Source organism: Coregonus clupeaformis, chromosome 2, assembly GCF_020615455.1.
Source record: "Coregonus clupeaformis isolate EN_2021a chromosome 2, ASM2061545v1, whole genome shotgun sequence".
Classification (NCBI taxonomy): Eukaryota; Metazoa; Chordata; class Actinopteri; order Salmoniformes; family Salmonidae; genus Coregonus; species Coregonus clupeaformis.
In genome coordinates, this window is record NC_059193.1 from 3181670 (window position 1) to 3205592 (window position 23923).

General features: G+C 44.6%; 2 protein-coding genes across 4 annotated transcripts; both read right to left on the reverse strand.

Annotated features, from left to right (window-relative positions):
• Positions 1 to 2032: 2032 nt before the first annotated feature.
• LOC123492731 (transmembrane protein 116-like) lies at positions 2033 to 7451 on the reverse strand. 3 transcript variants are annotated; one of them, XM_045225766.1, is made up of 11 exons: positions 6891 to 7451; positions 6536 to 6582; positions 6341 to 6404; positions 5974 to 6102; positions 3869 to 3973; positions 3709 to 3758; positions 3505 to 3588; positions 3134 to 3275; positions 2904 to 3048; positions 2698 to 2777; positions 2033 to 2595 (listed from the first exon to the last, which is right to left on the reverse strand). In XM_045225766.1, the coding sequence occupies exons 1-11, from the start codon at positions 6963 to 6965 to the stop codon at positions 2380 to 2382; spliced, it is 1137 nt and encodes a 378-aa protein (XP_045081701.1). In that variant the 5' UTR covers positions 6966 to 7451; the 3' UTR covers positions 2033 to 2379. The 3 variants fall into 3 exon arrangements, with proteins under 3 accessions (XP_045081701.1, XP_045081702.1, XP_045081700.1); XM_045225767.1 differs by lacking the exon at positions 6341 to 6404 and having other exon boundaries at positions 6891 to 6979; XM_045225765.1 differs by lacking the exon at positions 6891 to 7451 and having other exon boundaries at positions 6536 to 6883.
• Positions 7452 to 9709: 2258 nt separating this feature from the next.
• On the reverse strand, positions 9710 to 16608 carry LOC123481444 (ectonucleotide pyrophosphatase/phosphodiesterase family member 7-like). Its single transcript, XM_045205596.1, has 5 exons — positions 15693 to 16608; positions 13030 to 13175; positions 10562 to 11185; positions 10214 to 10436; positions 9710 to 10018 (listed from the first exon to the last, which is right to left on the reverse strand). The coding sequence occupies exons 1-5, from the start codon at positions 15928 to 15930 to the stop codon at positions 9948 to 9950; spliced, it is 1302 nt and encodes a 433-aa protein (XP_045061531.1). The 5' UTR covers positions 15931 to 16608; the 3' UTR covers positions 9710 to 9947.
• Positions 16609 to 23923: the final 7315 nt, after the last annotated feature.

The following is a 23923-nucleotide window of genomic DNA, read 5'->3' on the forward strand; positions in this document are numbered from 1 at the left end:
ATCTCAGTGCTTGAGGCGTCACTACAGACCCCCTGGTTTGATTCCAGGCTGTATCACAACCGGCCGTGACTGGGAGTCCCATAGGGCGGCGCACAATTGGCCCAGCGTTGTCCGGGTTTGGCCGGTGTAGGCCGTCATTGTAAATAAGAATTTGTTCTTAACTGACTTGCCTAGTTAAATAAAGGTTAAATAAATAAATAGATAAAAAAAAATAAAAAATCGGTTTGAGAGTACAACCATTAAATGCAACAAAAAAATAAACAACTATTTTGCAATCCACTGTTGTGTGCCAGACTTTCTATTTGAAGAGAATGTGTTGTAATAACATGTCTCAACTTGGGGTTTATAAAAAGGGAGGAGGCATGTCTCAACTTGGGGTTTATAAAAAGGTAAATCTATCTCACTGCACAAAGTGTGGTAGGTATCCACAACAACATCCTGCTATGTTCTCCATCAGAACCTCACTCATCCTGCCAGCTCTTCTGGCCCTTTTGGTTGTAAATGTGGAATCCTCTTTCAGTGGTGGTAAGTTTGAACAACTATTTTCTCATACTTGTATATATATATATAAATATAGTATTATGATGTTATTGTTATGTTGTTCATGTATTATTATAACTTTTCTCATAGGTAGTGGAGGATCCTACAATTATGATATATCTAAAATGTCTGACCTGACGAAGCTGTACAACTCCAAGGTGTATGAAGCAGACAGAATGAGGAGACCCCTAGAAGGCATGTCCTTTCAGGTGGGGGATTTCAGCCACTCAGGAGTCAGGTGAGTAACATTATATTATGTATGATAGATGTATTATGTACGATATATGTATGATATTGATAAAATAAGCCTACAAAAGTCAGTCGTTTGTTACTGCATATCTAGCAACATCATGTTTATTATTTAAGAAACTGCCTAAATGACCCGCTATGTCTAATCCTTTGTTGTTGATCCACAGAGTGACTTTGGCTGACGGCGCCAAGTGGCTTGTCCATAAAGGGAATGGATTTGGCATCAGCTCTCAGACTGTGGTGGTAGATGCACGCCACATGGGTCGAGACTGGAAGGCAAGTATTCAATCAGCTTTCTTTCAATAAGCCATTTTTATTGAAATGGCTTTGTAGTGGCAAATACATAGTCATTCAGATTAAAACATAGTTTTTTTTTCAGAAAATTGAAACCAAAAACTTTAGAGGAAGTAAGACGGTCTCTGATTTCGTCAAAGCTGGAGGCACCGACTACAGCCTGATCTTTGATAACTGCCATGATGCAGCTGGTCGGATGTGGGAGTGAAACAATATTTCATTGTTTTGGTGAAGCTGCAGCAGTATCTATATTTTAGCTGGAATGCCCATTTCATATTGATGGATTGACTTAAACAGAAATAAAGTCCAATGCATTGACAGACTGAAAATGCACATTCTTTAAATTCAGTTTAATTTACATCTCTGACAAATAAAATGTGTATGTTGTGGTAATGTATTTATCCCGTTGTCATGCCTGTCACATTTTATGCAGAGCAATAATTGCCCCGGTGATAAATCAAGTTTGTTGAATTGAACTCAAGGAGAGAGCATAAATTTACTGTAACATTTCTGTGAACAAGCCCATGCAGGGCGAAAACAAAATATTGCACACACTTGCGTATCTACGACCATTACACAACACCACGGGCCAAACTGGTACGTCAAGCTGCATCTCTGTGAATGGAGTTCCTTTGTTCCATCATGATGAAAAGTAACAGGCTGCTCACTTTCTTCCACACGGTTGGGCTCAATCAGGGCCCCTCTAAATCAAAGACATGCCAGTCTGTTACAAAGCCTTTCACAAATATCTTCGGCTGTCCCCAACTACTGTGGGAAAATCTAAACACTAATGTAGAGACAATGTTTGCACGACCGATGCAGTCAAAACAAGTGAAGGAGGGAGTGACTCTGATTACGATGAAAGCCTCTGTAGCTCAGCTGGTAGAGCACGGCGCTTGTAACGCCAAGGTAGTGGGTTCGATCCCCGGGACCACCCATACACAAAAATGTATGCACGCATGACTGTAAGTCGCTATGGATAAAAGCGTCTGCTAAATGGCATTATTATTATTATTATATTATAAAGCAGAGCTCTCAGATCCTGTTTCAGAGCTGCTCTTCCTCTCATTGTAAATTCCCTGGTTCTTCCTTTTTTCACGCCTCAGCGGTTCAGCCTCTGTCTGGTTCGACCCTGCTGTCCCTTGTGTACAGCCTTGGGTATTCTTGCTTCATTGGTATACCAGGTGCTTCCCAAGGTACTGTCCCCAAGATTCTAAACCAAACTGTCACACTCCCAGTCTGGCACAAAAGGTTTTGTTTAGTTTATTTTGCCAGTTTCACAACTGCCTTAATAAGTTAATGTGGGGTCGGTAGAATACCAGGTTCTCCTATATCATCTGCTTCGGGGGATGGTGTTGACCATAGAGTTTTATAGCCTTTCTTCTGAGATCTCAGAAGTGGCGTCTGGGTGTCCATGTCCCTTAGAGCATCTTTGCTAGCTGAGCGGAAGTGTCTCTGTGTCCAGCCGTACACCACACAGTTCAGAAGGCCTTGAGAGGATGAGGTGAAGGCCTGGGATGAGGAAGACGAAGACGAAGTAGAAGTTAAGAAATGGACTGAGGAGGAGGTTGCACACGGCTTGGATGTAGGTTTCGGAGCAGCTGGCAGTTTTACCTGTAAGATGTACAGAACGACGCCCACAACTCCCTCCACTGATTTCAGGTTGTACAGAATCATGGCTGCCAGGAAGACGGCTGAAATGGAAGGGTAAATAAGGCAATATATCAAAAAGGAGAATGTGATTTTCAGATGCTACAAATCATTTATCAAGCCCTGGGGGGCCCTAGGATTCTGAGCTGGGTGAACAGAACTGTAGTTACCTGGGCCCCAACAGAAGAGGAAGACAGAGGGGTAGAGGAGCATGTGTCGGTCCAGAACACGAAGCGACGCCCACTGCCTGTCGCCTAGGAAACCACTAGAGGTCACACAACGTCTGTAAACAGTGCGGGCTTTTCCCATGAGCACCTGGTGTAGACGAAAGACGTGTGAAGCCAAGATAAGTTTGAGTAAAATAAATATAGTATTGTAACCATGGGATATGTTGACTCACCACAATGCCAACAAAGGTGAGGAGGAAGGCTGCCAGGAAGACAGCAATACTGTACATGTGTAGCAGGTGGCAAGCTGAGTCCACCTCCATCTGGTTGAAGTCAGTAGACATGAAGAGTGCCTCCGTGTGCATTAGAAGGCACCTAATATGCAGGGAGAGGGACGTTAGTCAAACCGTTATGTACTTCAAAGTAAAAGAGACGTATAAAAAACATTACAAATTATGATTAAATCATATTAATTGACCAAACATATAGCACAGAAGTGCTTGATATGAATTCTGATTGCCTCACTAAAACCCCAAACCTTATTGACCCATAATGAACTCTCCCCGTGGTAATATTCCTACTATGATGCATGCTACAGACCTACTTGTAAGGCTGGCTGAAGTTTGTGTAACAGTGGTCCATGTTTCCTGTTACAAACACTGGTAGCATCAGCAGCACGGGGAGGACACTGGGAGGAGAAACGGGGACAGGACATTTAGCATACTCCCTCTATTGCATGCATAATGACATCTACTGAACTTGAAATAGGTCAAGCATATACTGTTTCTGTGAAAAAGTCAATGCTTACCATGACAGGACTGCAGCAATCTTGCTGAAAGTGCTCAGTTTGGTGACGCACTTCAACAAAACAGAGGCCAGATTTTAACCAAACAGTTGAATATGGGGAATTACAGACAACCAAATGTGTCAGACATCAAAACGTTAATAATTTGTCAGGTGGCACCTACTTGGGCTGGGTATCCATTAAGGCTCCTGTAGAATTTGTTATTTAGCCCAGAGTAGAGGGTCCATACGTAGTTCAATGTGTAGAAGAACGAGGTCATATACAGCATCTGATAAAAGACAGGGGTTCCCCATCAGTGGTCATCATGAATCAACCAATATTTACTTATATTTTAGTGGTGAGAAGAGTGGTATGATGTACCAATGGAATGATGTTCCCTATCTGCTTATCCATGGAGATTAGACATCTATGACCATCATTGGTTTTGTTGTGGGGTTATACAGTGGGGAAAAAAAGTATTTAGTCAGCCACCAATTGTGCAAGTTCTCCCACTTAAAAAGATGAGAGAGGCCTGTAATTTTCATCATAGGTACATGTCAACTATGACAGACAAATTGAGAAGAAAAAAATCCAGAAAATCACATTGTAGGATTTTCAATGAATTTATTTGCAAATTATGGTGGAAAATCAGTATTTGGTCACCTACAAACAAGCAAGATTTCTGGCTCTCACACGCCTGTAACTTCTTCTTTAAGAGGCTCCTCTGTCCTCCACTCGTTACCTGTATTAATGGCACCTGTTTGAACTTGTTATCAGTATAAAAGACACCTGTCCACAACCTCAAACAGTCACACTCCAAACTCCACTATGGCCAAGACCAAAGAGCTGTCAAAGGACACCAGAAACAAAATTGTAGACCTGCACCAGGCTGGGAAGACTGAATCTGCAATAGGTAAGCAGCTTGGTTTGAAGAAATCAACTGTGGGAGCAATTATTAGGAAATGGAAGACATACAAGACCACTGATAATCTCCCTCGATCTGGGGCTCCACGCAAGATCTCACCCCCATGGGGGTCAAAATGATCACAAGAAAGGTGAGCAAAAATCCCAGAACCACACGGGGGACCTAGTGAATGACCTGCAGAGAGCTGGGACCAAAGTAACAAAGCCTACCATCAGTAACACACTACGCCGCCAGGGACTCAAATCCTGCAGTGCCAGACGTGTCCCCCTGCTTAAGCCAGTACATGTCCAGGCCCGTCTGAAGTTTGCTAGAGTGTATTTGGATGATCCAGAAGAGGATTGGGAGAATGTCATATGGTCAGATGAAACCAAAATAGAACTTTTGGTAAAAACTCAACTCGGTCGTGTTTGGAGGACAAAGAATGCTGAGTTGCATCCAAATAACACCATACCTACTGTGAAGCATGGGGGTGGAAACATCATGCTTTGGGGCTGTTTTTCTGCAAAGGGACCAGGACGACTGATCCGTGTAAAGGAAAGAATGAATGGGGCCATGTATCGTGAGATTTTGAGTGAAAACCTCCTTCCATCAGCAAGGGCATTGAAGATGAAACGTGGCTGGGTCTTTCAGCATGACAATGATCCCAAACACACCGCCCGGGCAACGAAGGAGTGGCTTCGTAAGAAGCATTTCAAGGTCCTGGAGTGGCCTAGCCAGTCTCCAGATCTCAACCCCATAGAAAATCTTTGGAGGGAGTTGAAAGTCTGTGTTGCCCAGCGACAGCCCCAAAACATCACTGCTCTAGAGGAGATCTGCATGGAGGAATGGGCCAAAATACCAGCAACAGTGTGTGAAAACCTTGTGAAGACTTACAGAAAAATGTTTGACCTGTGTCATTGCCAACAAAGGGTATATAACAAAGTATTGAGAAACCTTTGTTATTGACCAAATACTTATTTTCCACCATAATTTGCAAATAAATTCATAAAAAATCCTACAATGTGATTTTCTGGATTTTTTGTCTGTCATAGTTGACGTGTACCTATGATGAAAATTACAGGCCTCTCTCATCTTTTTAAGTGGGAGAACTTGCACAATTGGTGGCTGACTAAATACTTTTTTTCCCCACTGTTTATCATTTTCCCTTTTGGCATAGAATAGTACAAGGGAAATGGGTCAGCCACATCCAGACTACTTTGTCCTGATCTAACAGAATTGAATTGAAGAGGCGTCAAATTGGGCTAGATTTACTGCTCTACTTCATTTGGACCTGATCTAGAGCTGGCTTGGTCAACTACTTCTTATATTGAAACGTTAAGTCAGCTCTTACTGTAATTGAATGGATTATATGTCTGTGTCCAAACCTGTTCAACGATGTGTAGGTTGTAGCAGGTGGCATGGCTACCACAGTCCTGGGTGAACAGTACTGCTCCTATCAGCCAGCTGACTGCCAGCAGCAAGTCTGTCACACTCAGTAAGAACAATGGCTGCATCTGCAGAGGAGGTAGTATCGGGCATTGTTTTGGAGTTAAAATGGAGTCTAAATCACAGTCATTGTATTGTAGGTAGGTTAATAATATTGTTATTATTATTATTATTAACAAAAACAACAACCGATTGGATTTATATAGCACCTTTCTACCAACTAAGGTAGGGTAAAATTATATGCTTAAATGCGGAAACACTTAAAACCAACTGTAGATGGGATCATCTGTAGTGTTAGTAACTAACCTCAGGTGTCCTTATGAGGTGTTGGAAAGTTGCATAAACAATTATGGAACCTGAACCGACAATGCTGCAAATAACAAAAAAACTGATTGGGAAGAGCCCTCAATTTGACCTGTGTGATCACCAGATTGTACAATTACAAAGAGGTTTGTAAAAAAAAAAAAAATCATAATAATGTAAATGCTGTGCCCTGCTTACCTTAGCACTGCCATAATCAACTGGATCCATCTGACTGCAAAGTACACCTTTACAGGGTAAAGGTGTTGATTAGAAACCAAAACAGTCATATACTGTATATCCCTACCTACAGAGGGCGAGGCAGATCCTATAACACTTCTCTGGTCAATTGAGAATAATATTCTCATCCACTTTATTAAGTGCGAGAGGGTGGTTCCACCTCCCACCCCCCAAAAGCCATGCTGCAGACACATGTGGCAACGATGTAGCTACAACTAAGAAATGCATATTGCTGTCCACTGTACAGTAGTTTAAATACGGGACAACTGCAAATTAATAATCACAATACTTAATAAATACTTAATAAATTACTCACAACAGTCCAGTCCTCAGGCGTTGTTGTGTTTTGCTCCGTGTTGTTTGAGACATCATGCAAGACGAAATTTAACATGTTTTTTCAATTCTAATACTTAACTCAAGTGCAGAATATATATATATGTCGTTCCCAAAACATTCAGCCAGTTTAAAACAACAGAGACTAGTTGTGATTTAGGCTGAGTAACCTAGACACGCACGGATCCAACACTGAAGTCGTTGTACAGTAGCCGAACAACACATAGAACGCAGGGCGCGCTCACTCTCCATTTGACCTAACCGGTTTATGCTTCGTCACATGACCGCAACATGTGTAGCCATTCATCATGGCTGGTTTCATAATGTTATCATTTCCATTAGGGAACATCCCGTAGCCTATTAACCCTTGTTGTTTTCATTTAAAGTCACCACTTTACCCTACAATAACCATGGCCATGACAAAAATAAGCTGCATCAGTGTGAAAAATATTCACTGAGTGCACAAAACATTAAGAACCGGTGCGCCTAGCACCTACAACCACACCCCATTCAAAGGCACTCAATCTTTCGTGTTGCCCATTCACCCTCTGAATGCCACACATACACAATCCATGTCTCAATCATCTCAAGGTTTAAAAATCCTCCTTTAACCTGTCTCCTCCCCTTCATCTACACTGACTGATATGGATTTGTAGTCCTCTGTAGCTCAATTGGTAGAGCATGGCGCTTGTAACGCCAGGGTAGTGGGTTCGATCCCCGGGACCACCCATACGTAAAAATATATGCACACATGACTGTAAGTCGCTTTGGATAAAAGCGTCTGCTAATTGGCATATTATATTATAACAAGTGCCATCAATAAGGGATCATAGCTTTCACCTGGACTCACCTGGTCAGTCTGTCATGGAAAGAGAAGCCCTTAAGAAAAAAGACTGCAGTCAGAGTGCAGTATCAAATCATATCAAATTGTATTGGTCACATACACATATTTAGCAGATGTTATTGCGTATAACTGCAGTATAACTAGTTAGAGTGCAGTACACTGCAGTATGCTGCAAATACTGCCTCCAAAATAACCGTTTTTTTACTGCAGTAATATAGCAGTGACACTTCAGTTTTTCTGCAATTACTATGTCCAAAATACCACAGTTAACTGCAGTTACTGCACTTTTACTGCAGTTTCAAAACGGAATTTTTTTTTTGAGGGAGGTTTTCATAATATTTTGTAAGAAATAAAGGGCCAACAGGGAGATTATTTACATGTTTTATATTTCCTCCATCTGTGTTTTCCCATAGTTGTCTGTTCTGCTAACATTTCAATTTTTTAAATCAATCATGTTAGAAAACTGTATGTATGTATATATCCCCAGCTAGCTGCAGTTGGTAATAACACCTTGAGATACAAATCTTCTTTCCTGTTAAACATTTTAATTTTAAACCTGCAATACTCATTCATCATGCACATGTTTATTAAAGCATAATAACAACAAATAAATATACAGTCGGAACAATTATTTAAACAAAAATATTTCTCCAAATAAAATCTGACGTTTAAAATGAAAGGCAACAACTTTTCAAAAATAATCAGGCTACTTGAAACTCCGGAACCAAGAAGATTATTATAAATCTCTACTTTTGACCATCAGTGGGCAGGTGTCATTATTAAATGTAGGTTCTAGACAAAGTTATTTGAGCCAATGCTGACTGGTTTGATTATTCAACATACACTCAGTGGCCAGTTTATTAGGTATACCCTGTTCACAAAAATGGTTTGCTTCTACAGACAGTGTGTCATGTGGCCGTGGTTGTGGCTGAGTGCACAAAACATTAAGAACACCTGCTCTTTCCATGACATTGACTGACCAGGTAAATCCAGGTGAAAGCTACAGTATGACCCCTTGTTGATGTCACTTGTTAAATCCACTTCAATCAGTGTAGATGAAGGAGAGGAGACAGGTTAAAGAAGGTTTTTAACTCTTGAGAAAATTGAGAAACAGATTGTGTATGTGTGCCATTCATAGGGTGAATTGGCAAGACAAAAGATTTAAGTGCCTTTGAACAGGGTATGGTAGTAGGTGCCAGGCACACCGGTTTGTGTCAAGAATTGCAACACTACTGGGTTTTTCAGGCTGAATAATTTCCTGTGTGTATCAAGAATGGTCCACCACCCAAAGGACATCCAGCCAACTTGACACAACTGTGGGAAGCATTGGAGTCAACATGGGCCAGCATCCCTATGGAACGCTTTCGACACCTTATAGAGTCCATGCCCCAACGAATTGTGGCTCAATATTAGGAAGGTGTTCTTAATGCTTTGTACACTCAGTGTATAAAGCAGGCAGACAGGCATCGAGGCATTCAGTTACTGTTCGATTGAACTTTAGAATGGGCAAAATGAGTGACCTAAGCGACTTTGAGCGTGGAATGATCGTCAGTGCCAGGCGCGCCGATTCCAGTATCTCAGAAACGTCCGGCCTCCTGGGCTTATTACGCACCACAGTGTCTAGGGTTTACAGAGAATGGTGCGTCAAACAAAAAACATCCAGTCAGCGGCAGTCCTATGGGCGAAAACAGCTCGTTGATGAGAGGTCGAAGGAGAATGGCAAGAATCGTGCAAGCTAAAAGGCGGGCCCACAAACAGGCAAATAACGGCGCAGTACAACAGTGGTGTGCAGAACGGCATCTTGGAGCGCACAACTCATCGGTCCTTGTCACGGATGGGCTATTGCAGCGTGAGTCCATGGCCCTATAATGTCTGGTGTCAATGATAAAGGCTGGTGGCAGTGGTGTAATGGTGTGGGGAATGTTTTCCCTTGATACCAATTGAGCAACGTTTCCATGCCCCGAAGAATTCAGGCTGTTCTGGAGGCAAAGTGGCGCCCAACCCGGTACTAGATGGGTGTACCTAATAAACTGGACACTGAGTGTATAATACAATCAGATGGATATTGTTGATGAAAATCATAGTGAATGTGATCCTCCTTAAGAATATCTGTTGGAGTTTTGGTTATGATTGATTCAACTATGCAATTATTTTCAGTTAACAAACATTTAGGAAAATAACCAACATCAGAAATGACTACATGACAAATAAAATGTAGACAAATATCGATGCCAAAACACCAAGGGACATCTGATTTCTTCTCCCACCTGTGTAGAGAAGAATGGTGCCATTAGTTATGTGATATAACCATTTCTCATGTCAGTCTTGATAATTATCTTATACAATAAGTATAATCAGTGGAGCACACATTAAGGTTGGTATCTTCCTGTATTAGAATGAATTAATAGACACTGTCATGCATTTTGATACTAAAATGCTTTCTAGAAGCTCACGGCTCGTACCGTTCTGAACCAGCATGCCCTCAGTGACGGATAGGGAGCCGTTGTTAGGGGCTGGATCTATCTGCAGCAGCTTGCACATTAGAGGGTAGATGTGGACACTGTCAAAGGGCTCGGACAGATAACTCTTCTTGAAATCTGGTCCAAAAGCACGGAAGATGGTCTTCATGTCCATTTCGTCCATGTGGAATCCATGATCTCCTTTGTTCACGTAGACGATCAACCGCTGTTGAAATTATATGCATATTATAATATATATATATTTTTTAAAATCTGTGATATTTTTACTTTACCATTTTTTACTTTATACATAGCATATGACGTGTCTTAAAAGTTAATACCGGTACCTACCGAGTTTAAGTTGAAACCTAGATCAGCAATGACAATAATAGGCTGTATTCTGTCATTCTTTGACAAATGAAAGTTCTCTGGCATATCTTCCTTCTTGTAGACTGTGAGGTTTGGGGCCTTCATGAGAGCATCATAAACCTGCTGTTCCTTTCCTTTCCTTGGTGTGATCATGCCAAACCCGCCGTAGTCAAGGAGCTCAAAATAAACCGTGTTGAATAAATTCAGGTATTTAGAGAGGATTATCTCATCTACAAGAGGTCTTTTTTTAACGGTGGTCATGCCATGGTCAGAGGTGATGATGACGTTAAGGTTATCAGTCAAACCATCTCGCTGGATGGCCTCCCTCAGGTATCCAATGGTGCGGTCAATCTGCTTTATTATGGTTTTCCTGTCAGGATGGTCTGGTCCTTTGGCATGACCCACGTTGTCAGGCTCTCCATAGTACAGAGTCACAAAGTCAAAATCTTCTTCGGTGAACCAGCTCAACACAGTGTCAATATTCTGACGCCACTCTGTTTCGTTATCATCTTGTTGACCTGGTTCCTCAATCAGCGCCCGGTTTACACATTGACCACTGTAGTTGGCTGCTCCTCCTGGAAATAAAAAGGAACCTGTTTTCAGGCCCTGAAACAGAAGAAAAGGTACAGTGGGGAAAAAAAGTATTTAGTCAGCCACCAATTGTGCAAATTCTCCCACTTAAAAAGATGAGAGAGGCCTGTAATTTTCATCATAGGTACACGTCAACTATGACAGACAAATTGAGAAAAGAAAATCCAGAAAATTGCATTGTAGGATTTTTAATGAATTTATTTGCAAATTATGGTGGAAAATAAGTATTTGGTCACCTACAAACAAGCAAGATTTCTGGCTCTCACAGACCTGTAACTTCTTCTTTAAGAGGCTCCTCTGTCCTCCATTCGTTACCTGTATTAATGGCACCTGTTTGAACTTGTTATCAGTATAAAAGACACCTGTCCACAACCTCAAACAGTCACACTCCAAACTCCACTATGGCCAAGACCAAAGAGCTGTCAAAGGACACCAGAAACAAAATTATAGACCTGCACCAGGCTGGGAAGACTGAATCTGCAATAGGTAAGCAGCTTGGTTTGAAGAAATCAACTGTGGAGCAATTATTAGGAAATGGAAGACATACAAGACCACTGATAATCTCCCTCGATCTGGGGCTCCACGCAAGATCTCACCCCGTGGGGTCAAAATGATCACAAGAACGGTGAGCAAAAATCCCAGAACCACACGGGGGGACCTAGTGAATGACCTGCAGAGAGCTGGGACCAAAGTAACAAAGCCTACCATCAGTAACACACTACGCCGCCAGGGACTCAAATCCTGCAGTGCCAGACGTGTCCCCCTGCTTAAGCCAGTACATGTCCAGGCCCGTCTGAAGTTTGCTAGAGTGCATTTGGATGATCCAGAAGAGGATTGGGAGAATGTCATATGGTCAGATGAAACCAAAATATAACTTTTTGGTAAAAACTCAACTCGTCGTGTTTGGAGGACAAAGAATGCTGAGTTGCATCCAAAGAACACCATACCTACTGTGAAGCATGGGGGTGGAAACATCATGCTTTGGGGCTGTTTTTCTGCAAAGGGACCATGACGACTGATCCGTGTAAAGGAAAGAATGAATGGGGCCATGTATCGTGAGATTTTGAGTGAAAACCTCCTTCCATCAGCAAGGGCATTGAAGATGAAACGTGGCTGGGTCTTTCAGCATGACAATGATCCCAAACACACCGCCCGGGCAACGAAGGAGTGGCTTCGTAAGAAGCATTTCAAGGTCCTGGAGTGGCCTAGCCAGTCTCCAGATCTCAACCCCATAGAAAATCTTTGGAGGGGAGTTGAAAGTCTGTGTTGCCCAGCGACAGCCCCAAAACATCACTGCTCTAGAGGAGATCTGCATGGAGGAATGGGCCAAAATACCAGCAACAGTGTGTGAAAACCTTGTGAAGACTTACAGAAAACATTTGACCTGTGTCATTGCCAACAAAGAGTATATAACAAAGTATTGAGAAACTTTTGTTATTGACCAAATACTTATTTTCCACCATAATTTGCAAATAAATTCATAAAAAATCCTACAATGTGATTTTCTGGAGAAAAAAAATCTAATTTTGTCTGTCATAGTTGACGTGTACCTATGATGAAAATTACAGGCCTCTCTCATCTTTTTAAGTGGGAGAACTTGCACAATTGGTGGCTGACTAAATACTTTTTTCCCCCACTGTATGGACATTGACCAGTTAATATGGGCTAATGTATGTATGCTTCTAATATAAGGGTGTAGTAGGGGGTCTCCAAGGTTAACTTTAATCAGAGCTACTTCATTCACTTAAATATAAGTCTGACAGCAGTTTCTGTAGCTGTCAGTAGGAGGACTGTAAGGTAACTCTGCATATTTGACCCAATATTTTATTTCCAGGATCAAATCATGACCAGTTCCTCACCTGGTTCTGTGCTGTAATCCACAACGGCAAGGCTCCATTGTCCCACCACTCAGACCTCTTCAAGGTAGCTTTATGGCCGACTTTCTGATGAGTTGTGGAATTAAACATCATATTGTGAACAACTCCATGATCCTCTATCCATCTCCCTGTGAGAGATATGAGAAGAAAAGATCATGATATCTAAATATTTGCTGATGCCAGCAACCTTCCAGGTTTAATTGTCTTTTCGTCATGACATTATGATAAACAGTATCCAAAACCTCAGTGCTATGTCTTATCAAGGATATCAAAGAAGGCGTTTACAACTTTAATTGCTGTACTATAATTATTTGAAAATATTTCATGGAATTTAGATAGCATATCATTGTCAAATAAGATAACATTTAGAAATTGGTCTGTAGATTTGTCGGGGTTTTCCTGCATTAACAAATGAAAACAGAAGGTGATTTCCATTTCTCAGGAATAGCACTAAGCACTAGGGTCAGATTAAAGTGTGGTCAATTGCCCAGAAATAAAGTAAGCAGGAAGTTTGAAGAGATTTGTATTTAAATAATTAGGACCCAAAGGATATGTTTATGCCCATATACAGTGGGGGAAAAAAGTATTTAGTCAGCCACCAATTGTGCAAGTTCTCCCACTTAAAAAGATGAGAGAGGCCTGTAATTTTCATCATAGGTACACGTCAACTATGACAGACAAATTGAGAAAAAGAAATCCAGAAAATCACATTGTAGGATTTTTTATGAATTTATTTGCAAATTATGGTGGAAAATAAGTATTTGGTCACCTACAAACAAGTAAGAGTTCTGGCTCTCACAGACCTGTAACTTCTTCTTTAAGAGGCTCCTCTGTCCTCCACTCGTTACCTGTATTAATGGCACCTGTTTGAACTTGTTATCAGTATAAAAGACACCTGTCCACAACCTCAAACAGTCACACTCCAAACTCCACTATGGCCAAGACCAAAGAGCTGTCAAAGGACACCAGAAACAAAATTGTAGACCTGCACCAGGCTGGGAAGACTGAATCTGCAATAGGTAAGCAGCTTGGTTTGAAGAAATCAACTGTGGGAGCAATTATTAGGAAATGGAAGACATACAAGACCACTGATAATCTCCCTCGATCTGGGGCTCCACGCAAGATCTCACCCCCGTGGGGTCAAAATGATCACAAGAACGGTGAGCAAAAATCCCAGAACCACACGGGGGGACCTAGTGAATAACCTGCAGAGAGCTGGGACCAAAGTAACAAAGCCTACCATCAGTAACACACTACGCCGCCAGGGACTCAAATCCTGAGTGTCCCCCTGCTTAAGCCAGTACATGTCCAGGCCCGTCTGAAGTTTGCTAGAGTGCATTTGTATGATCCAGAAGAGGATTGGGAGAATGTCATATGGTCAGATGAAACCAAAATAGAACTTTTTGGTAAAAACTCAACTTGTCGTGTTTGGAGGACAAAGAATGCTGAGTTGCATCCAAAGAACACCATACCTACTGTGAAGCATGGGGGTGGAAACATCATGCTTTGGGGCTGTTTTTCTGCAAAGGGACCAGGACGACTGATCCGTGTAAAGGAAAGAATGAATGGGGCCATGTATCGTGAGATTTTGAGTGAAAACCTCCTTCCATCAGCAAGGGCATTGAAGATGAAACGTGGCTGGGTCTTTCAGCATGACAATGATCCCAAACACACCGCCCGGGCAACGAAGGAGTGGCTTCGTAAGAAGCATTTCAAGGTCCTGGAGTGGCCTAGCCAGTCTCCAGATCTCAACCCCATAGAAAATATTTGTAGGGAGTTGAAAGTCCGTGTTGCCCAGCGACAGCCCCAAAACATCACTGCTCTAGAGGAGATCTGCATGGAGGAATGGGCCAAAATACCAGCAACAGTGTGTGAAAACCTTGTGAAGACTTACAGAAAACGTTTGACCTGTGTCATTGCCAACAAAGGGTATATAACAAAGTATTGAGAAACTTTTGTTATTGACCAAATACTTATTTTCCACCATAATTTGCAAATAAATTCATAAAAAATCCTACAATGTGATTTTCTGGAATTTCTTTTCTCATTTTGTCTGTCATAGTTGACGTGTACCTATGATGGAAATTACAGGCCTCTCTCATCTTTTTAAGTGGGAGAACATGCACAATTGGTGGCTGACTAAATACTTTTCCCCCCACTGTACAGTGTACATATTAGATTGTGCTAAAACATTACATTTTAGCAGACACTGTTATCCAGAGCAATTAGGGTTAACACATTTTTCACCTAGTCAGCTCGGGGATTTGAACCAGTGACCTTTCGGTTACTGGCCCAACGCTCTTAAACACTAGGCTACTTGTCGCCCAGAACACTGGCAAGTGAGGCTACTTTGTAATGTGAGTGAGATCATGGTCAGGATTGGGTTTTTCTGGGCACACACCACAAACAAAACTGTTTTTATGAAAAACTGGGAATATTTGGCCAAAGAAATCAATTGGCAATAATCCATCTACTACGCTACATTTGACTTTGAAACCACATTTGAAACAGTAACTTGGGCCCGTATTCACATTTTACCCAAGGAAATACTTCTTATTTTTTATATGTACCTGATTGAGTACTTCAAACAAGCAGCTCAAATGCATGCAAAAAGTCAATAGCATTTTGTAACTCTTATGCCTTACCAGTTATGGTGGTGAAGTGAGATGGGGACGTCATGGTGATAGCTGGAGGGGTGATGTACTTTGCCTTCACTCCATCTTCCACTAACTTGTCCATGTGAGGGGTGTCTACGTCTTGATCATAGTCCCATCGGAAACCATCAAAGGAGATCACTAGCAACTTGTTGTGTGTCTCCTTGTTCAATGGTTTGCACTCTACACTGAGAAGAACTGCCATTCCCAAATACAACTCCAACCACATCTTGTCTTGTTTTGTCTGCACTAACTAATCCTGTTGGGCTCAATGGTTTTAATTTATAGTCATCGTTGTGGTCAGGAAGATAGCATATGTTCTGAGTGATATCTTCAAAGGACAAACCTTGAACGTGCCTTGCTTTTATGGACAGGAGGGGTGTTATCAATTGTTATCTGAAGAGAGATTCCACCTAAGATGCCTATAAATTAGTCTGTGGACCCAAGAGTGTCATTAACCCAAGACTAAGATCTGTCTACTCAGGTACTCAGCATAGAAGTAGAGTTATCTTTAGTTGAGAGTTAAGTAATGGGTCATGTAATGATGCTCTTAATATCATGCCAGAGCCCAGAGGTTAAAAGTACCACCCCTAGGGTGCCACCTTTGCTGTCCAAAATGCTTCACCAACAGCTTGTGTCCAAGGCAATCCACCTTATCAACAAAACAATAAAACATGACCCTGAAAATGACAATTAACTATTAACTTTTCTAAAATCAATCTACTCCATTGTACATGACAGTAATCTTATCTAGGTGACCTCAGGAGGTGTCCCAACCCATTAGGGGTTACCAGCAGGTGAAAGCCACCACCAGGTTGCCAAGCAGGTGACTTTGCTGATAGCTGATTTATTGAGGAAAAGTTTACTTTGTATGACTGTGATTTGCGGTTCTCTCACCTAGCTACCTTAAAATGAATCAATTAACTGTAGTCGCTCTGGAGCTATAGGAGGACGGGCTCATTGTAATGGCTGGAAATGAATTCATGGAACGGTATCAAACCAATCAAATATATGGAAACCACATGTTTGACTCCGTTCCATTTACTTCATTCCAGCCATTACAATGCGCCATCCTCCTTTAACTCCTCCCACCAGCCTCCACTGCTCTGGATGAGTGTCTGCTAAATGACTCAAATGTACAGTAAATGTAATTAACTGCAAGGCTGCCTTTTTCATGCCAAAGACTAGCAAATTATTTTAAAGTCTAATGAGCTTTTGTAACTGTAACTGATCAAAAAGCAGTCCACATCTCAAACAACACAATGCCACAGACTTCTCACGTTTTGAGGGAGCGTGCAATTGGCATGCTGACTGCAGGAATGCCCACCAGAGCTGTTGCCAGAGAATTTAATGTTAATTTCTCTACCATAAGCCACCTCCAACATCGTTTTAGAGAATTTGTCAGTAGTTTTAGAGAATTTGTCAGTAGTCCAAACTGCCTCACAACCGCAGACCAAGTGTAAGGCATCGTGTGGGCGGGCAGTTTGCTGATGTCAACATTGTGAACAGAGTGCCCCATGGTGGAGGTGGGGCTTTTTGGTATAGGCAGGCATAAGCTTCGGACAACGAACACAATTGCATTTTATTGATGGCAATTTGAACGCACAGAGATAACGTGACTGTCTTGTTTTGCACGCTTTGTACCAAAAAATTAAATGCTGTACGACAGGATCTTTCTAAACGTAGCTCTTTATTGCTTGATAGCCCAGTAGCCTGATCTGGCATCCATGACACTGAAGTAACGTGCTCCCGCTAGCTTATGTGTGATTCCATCTAGTGTCGTAAGGGGTAATGGGGGCGTTTGATAGCCTTGTTCAAGTCTCTTGGGTGGAGACATACTCTGAGCTTTCCTGTCACTAACGCGTTGACCCAATCTGTTGGTTCTGTAACCTTGGTGACGATGTGAGATTGCTCCATGCTCTCCAACTCTTTCTTCAGATAGGCGCGGAGAGCAAGGGGAAACTTTCTCTGTGGGTAGACCACAGCAGTTGCGTGAATGGTACATTCTCCTGGGAATAGTCCTATTCCTGTAAAAAAACATCAGCAAACTCCTCCATGACATTCTGTCTCTACTGGTGCTGTCACTGATAAAACTAGCTTGATGAGGTCAATTTAAGACCTAGCACTGCGGGTGCTCGAGTGTCAACAATGTAAAAGTCCAACATCATGTCACTTTCCTTGTATTTCCATTTGAAAGTGCATGTGCCTTTTACTGGGAGCTGTTCACCACCATAACCAGTCAGTCTGTGCATGATGGGCCATAGCTCACACTCAGATGTCAAGCTGCAGTACTTATTCAGAGGAATAATGTTTACTTGTGCACCAGTGTCTAGTTTGAACTTTGCCTTGTGTTCCTATCTCAATGTCAGCAAAGGCTTGCTCTGTCTCTGATATTTGACTTTTCTGTGTCACTGAATCAATAAACAGTTCATCAGCATTTTACTCTTTGATTGACATTTCATATTCACTCACTGTGTGTACTGTTTTCCCACGGTAAGCTCTGCACACTTTTGCAAAGTGATTCCATTTTCCACATTTAGTACACTGTTTACCTTTAGCTGGGCAATTTCCCTGTTCGCCATGCACTTTGTACCCACAATATCCACATGTTTTGGGGCGTCTCTCTCCGTTCTGAAACGCGCTCTCTGGGCACCGGAGGTGTGCTCTTATGTCTGCCAGACTGCGTGCGCTGCTTGTTCACGTGATGCGCTCGTGCTGCCGCCCGAAATGGTTTTCATCTGAACCTGTGCCAGCTAGTGAAATCTGGCTATGTCGATAGCTTTGTCCAGCGTTAGCTCAGACCCAACATTCAAAAGTTTCTCTCTCACTCGCGGTGAGTGTATTCCAAATACAATATGGTCCCTGACCATCTCATCCTTGTTCGCATAATCACAGTCTTTCACAAGCAGACGCAGCTCAGTCACAAACTGTTCAAACGATTCGCTAGCTCCCTGTACTTTCTCATGGAATTTGTACCTAGCGAAAATCTAATTGGTCTTTGGCACAACATATGCTTCAAAACGATCGTAGTATGTTTTCAGTGCCTTTGATTCAGCCTCGGTAAGTGTCCATGTGTTGTAAATGTCTCTCCCTTTTTCACCGATCCAGAGGAGCAGGTAGCTGCAATTTTCCTCTTCTCTTTCCTTCAGAGGACCCGTGAACATTAGCTCCACATACTGTTTGAATTTACGCCATGCATCAGGTAAGTTTGTAGACCCCCAGTCCATTCGAGGTGAAGGAACTCCAGCAAAATCCATATTTTAGTCATTTTACTCTTGCACGCTTTGTACAAAATAATAAAATGCAGTACCACAGGATCTTTCTAAATGTAGCTCTTTATTAGCTAGTTATAACTGGCATGTTCACGTGTCTCTGCCTCGGCCATGATCAACTGAAAAATGACCTCACGACCTGGATGGTCTTAACCAATCATAGCGCAGTATGACACAGGTAGAATGCAACCAATTACAATTCCGTATGTTGATACATGAATATTACAGTGACGAGATCCTGAGGCCCATTGTCGTGCCATTCATCCGCCGCTATCACCTCATGTTCTATATCGTGGAGCTCTGCCCCATAGGGGAGCTCTGCTCCTATTGGTTTACCCACTGCCCTAAGGCAGCATCAGCCTGAGACAAAATTATGCACACACCTGCAGCCAATAGGAGTACAGGTGTCCCTATAAGAGGGGATGCCTCCCCTCAATCAGCCTCCCTTTATCTTCAGCGACTGGACTAGACTGGAGAAGACAAGAAGACAAGAAGAGAAGACTCAGGACGAAGAAAACGCTGTCGAATTTCCAGATCTTCGACGTCGTCCTAAAATGAGCACACCTGGAGATTTTCCACCCCCAAAAGCTATTTTCAGAGCTCAATGCCGCTGTTCTTCCATGGCAACTACGGACCCCCACGACTTATGTTTCGTGTGTTTGGGTGCGCAGCATGCCAAGGAAGGAACCGGCGTTCCCCCTAATTGCGCCTCCTGCGCCCTCCTTCCTTTGAAGGAGAGGAAGCAGCGCTGGGCGTTTTTTTGGGAGGATATTCCCTTAGAGGATGTGCTCTCGATACTAGCCTCTGCTTCTGAGGCATCATCTGAGGGCGCCGAATCTGAGGATGACAAGGAGAGAGGAGAGGAGATGGATATTCCATCGGAACAATCCGCCCCTCTGACCCAAACCTTTAAGACCCCCTTTCCATTGGGAAGTGAGAGGTCTTACAGCTCCTTGGGCGATGACGACACAGGCTCTGATACCTCAGTAGCCCTGTCCTTCGCAGCAGCCTCTCTACGCTCGGATTTTCCTGGGCTCGTTGAGCGGGCTGCTAACCGACTAGAGATAGCGCTGCCCCCCATTCCCCCCGCTGCGGAGGTGGATATGATGGAGGGCGGACCCTATTCTCGGCCGAGGAAGGCAGCTGAGCCATTGGCTCCAGCCATGCCTTCACTCAGCAAATATGTCGAGGGCTCATGGGAGGCACCTCTAGCAGCGCGTTCGCCTGCTAAGATGTACACGCTACAAAAACCGTCTACCTCCAACGCCCCCAGTAGATCTTCTACAGTGAGGCGGCGTGCCAGGCGTCAGACGTCAGCCGCAAGCAGCAGGCAAGCGGGCCCCGCCCCCCCAGCAGCACCCATGGCTACGATGATTCCGCCAGCGAGGGAGGTGTTCATGAAGTCGCCCTGGCAACACCCTAAGGGGACGCAGAAGAGACGACGCCAATGACGGGACGAGGGGGAGAGAATGGGAGATGGCTCGTCGTGGGATACGATTGAGCCTACTGTTCGGGGTATGGAGGGAAATGCTTGTTCTATATCGTGGAGCTCCGCCCCATATGGGAGCTCTGCTCCTATTGGTTTACCCACTGCCCTAAGGCAGCATCAGCCTGAGACAAAATTATGCACACACCTGCAGCCAATAGGAGTACAGGTGTCCCTATAAGAGGGGATGCCTCCCCTCAATCTGCCTCCCTTTATCTTCAGCGACTGGACTAGACTGAAGAGCCAAGAAGAGACGAAGAAGCACGAAGAAGACTCAGGACGAAAACGCTGTTGATCTCCAGTCATCAACGTCGTCTAAATGAGCACACCGGGAGATTTCCCACCCCCAAAAGCTATTTTCAGAGCTCAGTGCAGATGCTCTTCCATGGCGGCCGGTGACCACCACGACCTATGTTTCGTGTGTTTGGGGTCCCAGCATGCCAAAGAAGGCGCCTGCAGTCCCCCGAATTGCGCCTCCTGCGCCCTCCTTTCTTTGAAGGAGAGGAAGCAGCGTTGGGCGTTTTTCAGGGAGGACATCCCCCTTGAGGATGTGTTGTCAATACTAGCCTCTGCTTCAGAGGCGTCGTCTGACGGCGCAGACTCGGGGGAAGATAGGGACTTTGAGGAGGGGTCTGGCATTCCGATGGAACTGTCAGACCCCATCCCTCATACTTTCAAGCCCCCCTTTCCTTTGGATAGCGAGAGGGCTTGTAGTCCCTATAGCGAAGAGGATACGAGCTCTGAGAAATCAGAAGCTCTGTCTTTCGCTGCAGCCTCTCTGAGGTCGGATTTTCCGGGTCTCATTGAGAGAGCTGCCAGACGTCTGGACATAAAGCTGCCCCCTCTTCCCTCCGCACCGGAGGTTGATATGATGGAGGGCGGACCTTATTCCAGGCCAAGGAGGGCGGCAGAGCCAGTGGCTCCTGCCATGCCTTCTTTGGCTAGGTACGTCGAGGGGCTCGTGGGAGGCACCTTTAGCGGCGCGTTCGCGGTTAAAGCGTACCTCCCATTCACGAGAGTGGAGGGAAGGTTCCAGGGTCAGGGAATCCCCAGGTTAGAGAGTGCCATGGCGGCGTATCTCGTACCGGGTTCGAGTCCTTGGCCCTCTTCCAAGAAGGCCACGTTGCCATCACAGAAGGACCGTCTCACAGCATTGCTGTTAGAGAAGTCCTTCAGTTTGGGAGCCCAAGCTGTAGCAGCAGCTAATAATATTGCCCTCTTGGCGGCCGCTCTGTCCCGTTTAACCACGGGTAAGACAGAGCTGGTACCGGAGGAGGTGGAGGAGGCGTCCAGGATTTCTGGTGCCATACTTCACCTAACACAGGCGTCTGCAGTCTGCGCGGGGAGGTCCATGGCCACTTCGGTGGTCGGGGAACGACACCTCTGGTTGTCTTTGACTTCCATGAAAGAGGCAGACAGGACGTCTTTATTGAACGCCCCCCTCTCTGACGACGGCCTCTTTGGGGTCGCTGTCAAAGAGGCGACGGAGAGGTTCTCTAAACTGGAGGAGGACAAGAAGCAGCTGGCCAAGCACCTGCCATTGGCAGGGCGACTGGGCCCGGCACCGTCACAGAGGCCATCTACCTCCGCCCCTCAGAGTAGACAGGGATCTACAGCGAGGCGGCGTACTCGGCGTCATTCGGCGGCTGCAGGCAGCAAGGGAACGGGCCCCGCCCTTCCAGCAGCCACGGTAGCCCCGTTACAGCCGACGAGGGAGGTGGTGAGGACGCCGACCTGGCCTCCCAAGGGAGGCAAGATGAGGCGCACATGACGGGACGCGGGGGAGAGAATAGAGGATCCGTCGACATCGAACGTATCCACTGTTCCCCCCCACCCTTCGGTTGAAGGGATGGGTGATGTGATTGCTATTGTTGATGTGTTCAATAAAGAGTTGGCTCCACCTGACTTTGTCAAAAAAGAGCCCCTTTTCCATAATACGTCCGAGAGCATTCAAATCTCACCCTCTCTTCCTTACCACTCTAAGAGCCGTTTAGCCCACCGAGGGTGCGTTGCTGAACAGGCACTCAGAGTAGGTACACATAACACTTCAAGTATAAGAAGTGCCCTACATGGCAGGCAGCAGTCTCGGTCAGATTCTGACATGATGACGCAGCCGCTATTTGGGGATGGCGCACTATCACAGACTAAGGTCTCTGTTAGTACGAGCCAGACCCATGCTGCGTTCACGGAGGGCCGGATTACTAAGGTTATGGGAATAACCAACGTATCGGCTTCTCTGACAAAACGAGCTAGTACTCACCACACTGAGTGTGAATCAACCCACCAGGGGTGCAGAGTTGAACACACACAGAAGGTGAAGGTTAAGAGGGTATCAAGGCGCCGCCTTGTTTTACCTCATAGAGACCTCATATTACAGACTCCTAGGAGTACTGTAGTGAAGGGCTCTAATAGCGAATTGCAGTCACCTAAGATGACGCGATCGCTTGCTGGGGATGGTGCCCTGTCGCAGGCTGTGGCCTCGGTCAGTGCAATTCAGACCCGCGATGCGTTCAAGGAGGGCAGGAATACGACGGTTACGAGTTTAACCGATGTTTCTGCTCCTCTTTCTCTTTCCGAACGCATTGATGGTTCCTCTCCCTTTCTCGGGATGCCCACCTTGGGCTGTTCCACCACTTCAGTGTTGGGGAACAGTGGCAGTAAGGGCCATAGAGGAATACAGGTCCTTCCTACTGAATGCATCACAGCTTCGCGCTCAGCCGCTTTCTCTGCATTGCTGGCAGTGGCGAAGAAGCTGTACCCTCTCACGCTGGCTAGAACAGACGTTGCAGAAGGGTTATGCTCTCCAATTCCATCGGACCCCACCCCCGTTCAGGGGAGTGGTGGAGACGGTGATGAAAACGCCCGAAAAAGTGGCCGCTCTGGTTTCAGAGATTACGGAACTTTTGGCGAAGGAGGCGGTCACAGTAGTTCCCCAGGAGCAAAGGAACAAGGGGCTATATTCGCCCTATTTCCTGGTGCCCAAAAAGACGGGGGGAGTGAGGCCGATATTGGATTTACGCATTCTCAACGAGAGCGTAACCAAACGGCCCTTCCGAATGCTAACGACAAAACGTCTGCTGGAATGTGTCCAGAGAGGGGACTTTTGTACGAGCATAGACCTAAAGGATGCGTACTTTCATGTGCCGGTTCAGCCGCGTCACAGGAAGTTTCTGCGGTTCGCCTTTCAAGGGGTGGCATACGAATACACGAGGATGCCATTTGGGTACGCCCTGGCACCTTGTACATTTTGGGTACGCCCTGCACCTTGTACAAGTGTGTGGAGGCGGCATTGGAACCGTTGCGTCGTCAGGGGATACGGCTACTAGCCTAACTGGACGATCTACTGGTTCTCGCCCCGTCAGCAGAGCTGGCGATCACTCACACAACACAGACAGTGATTCATCTCACAAGTCTGGGGTTCGCTGTGAATTGGAAAAAGAGCGCGCCCTGGCCCACTCATCAGA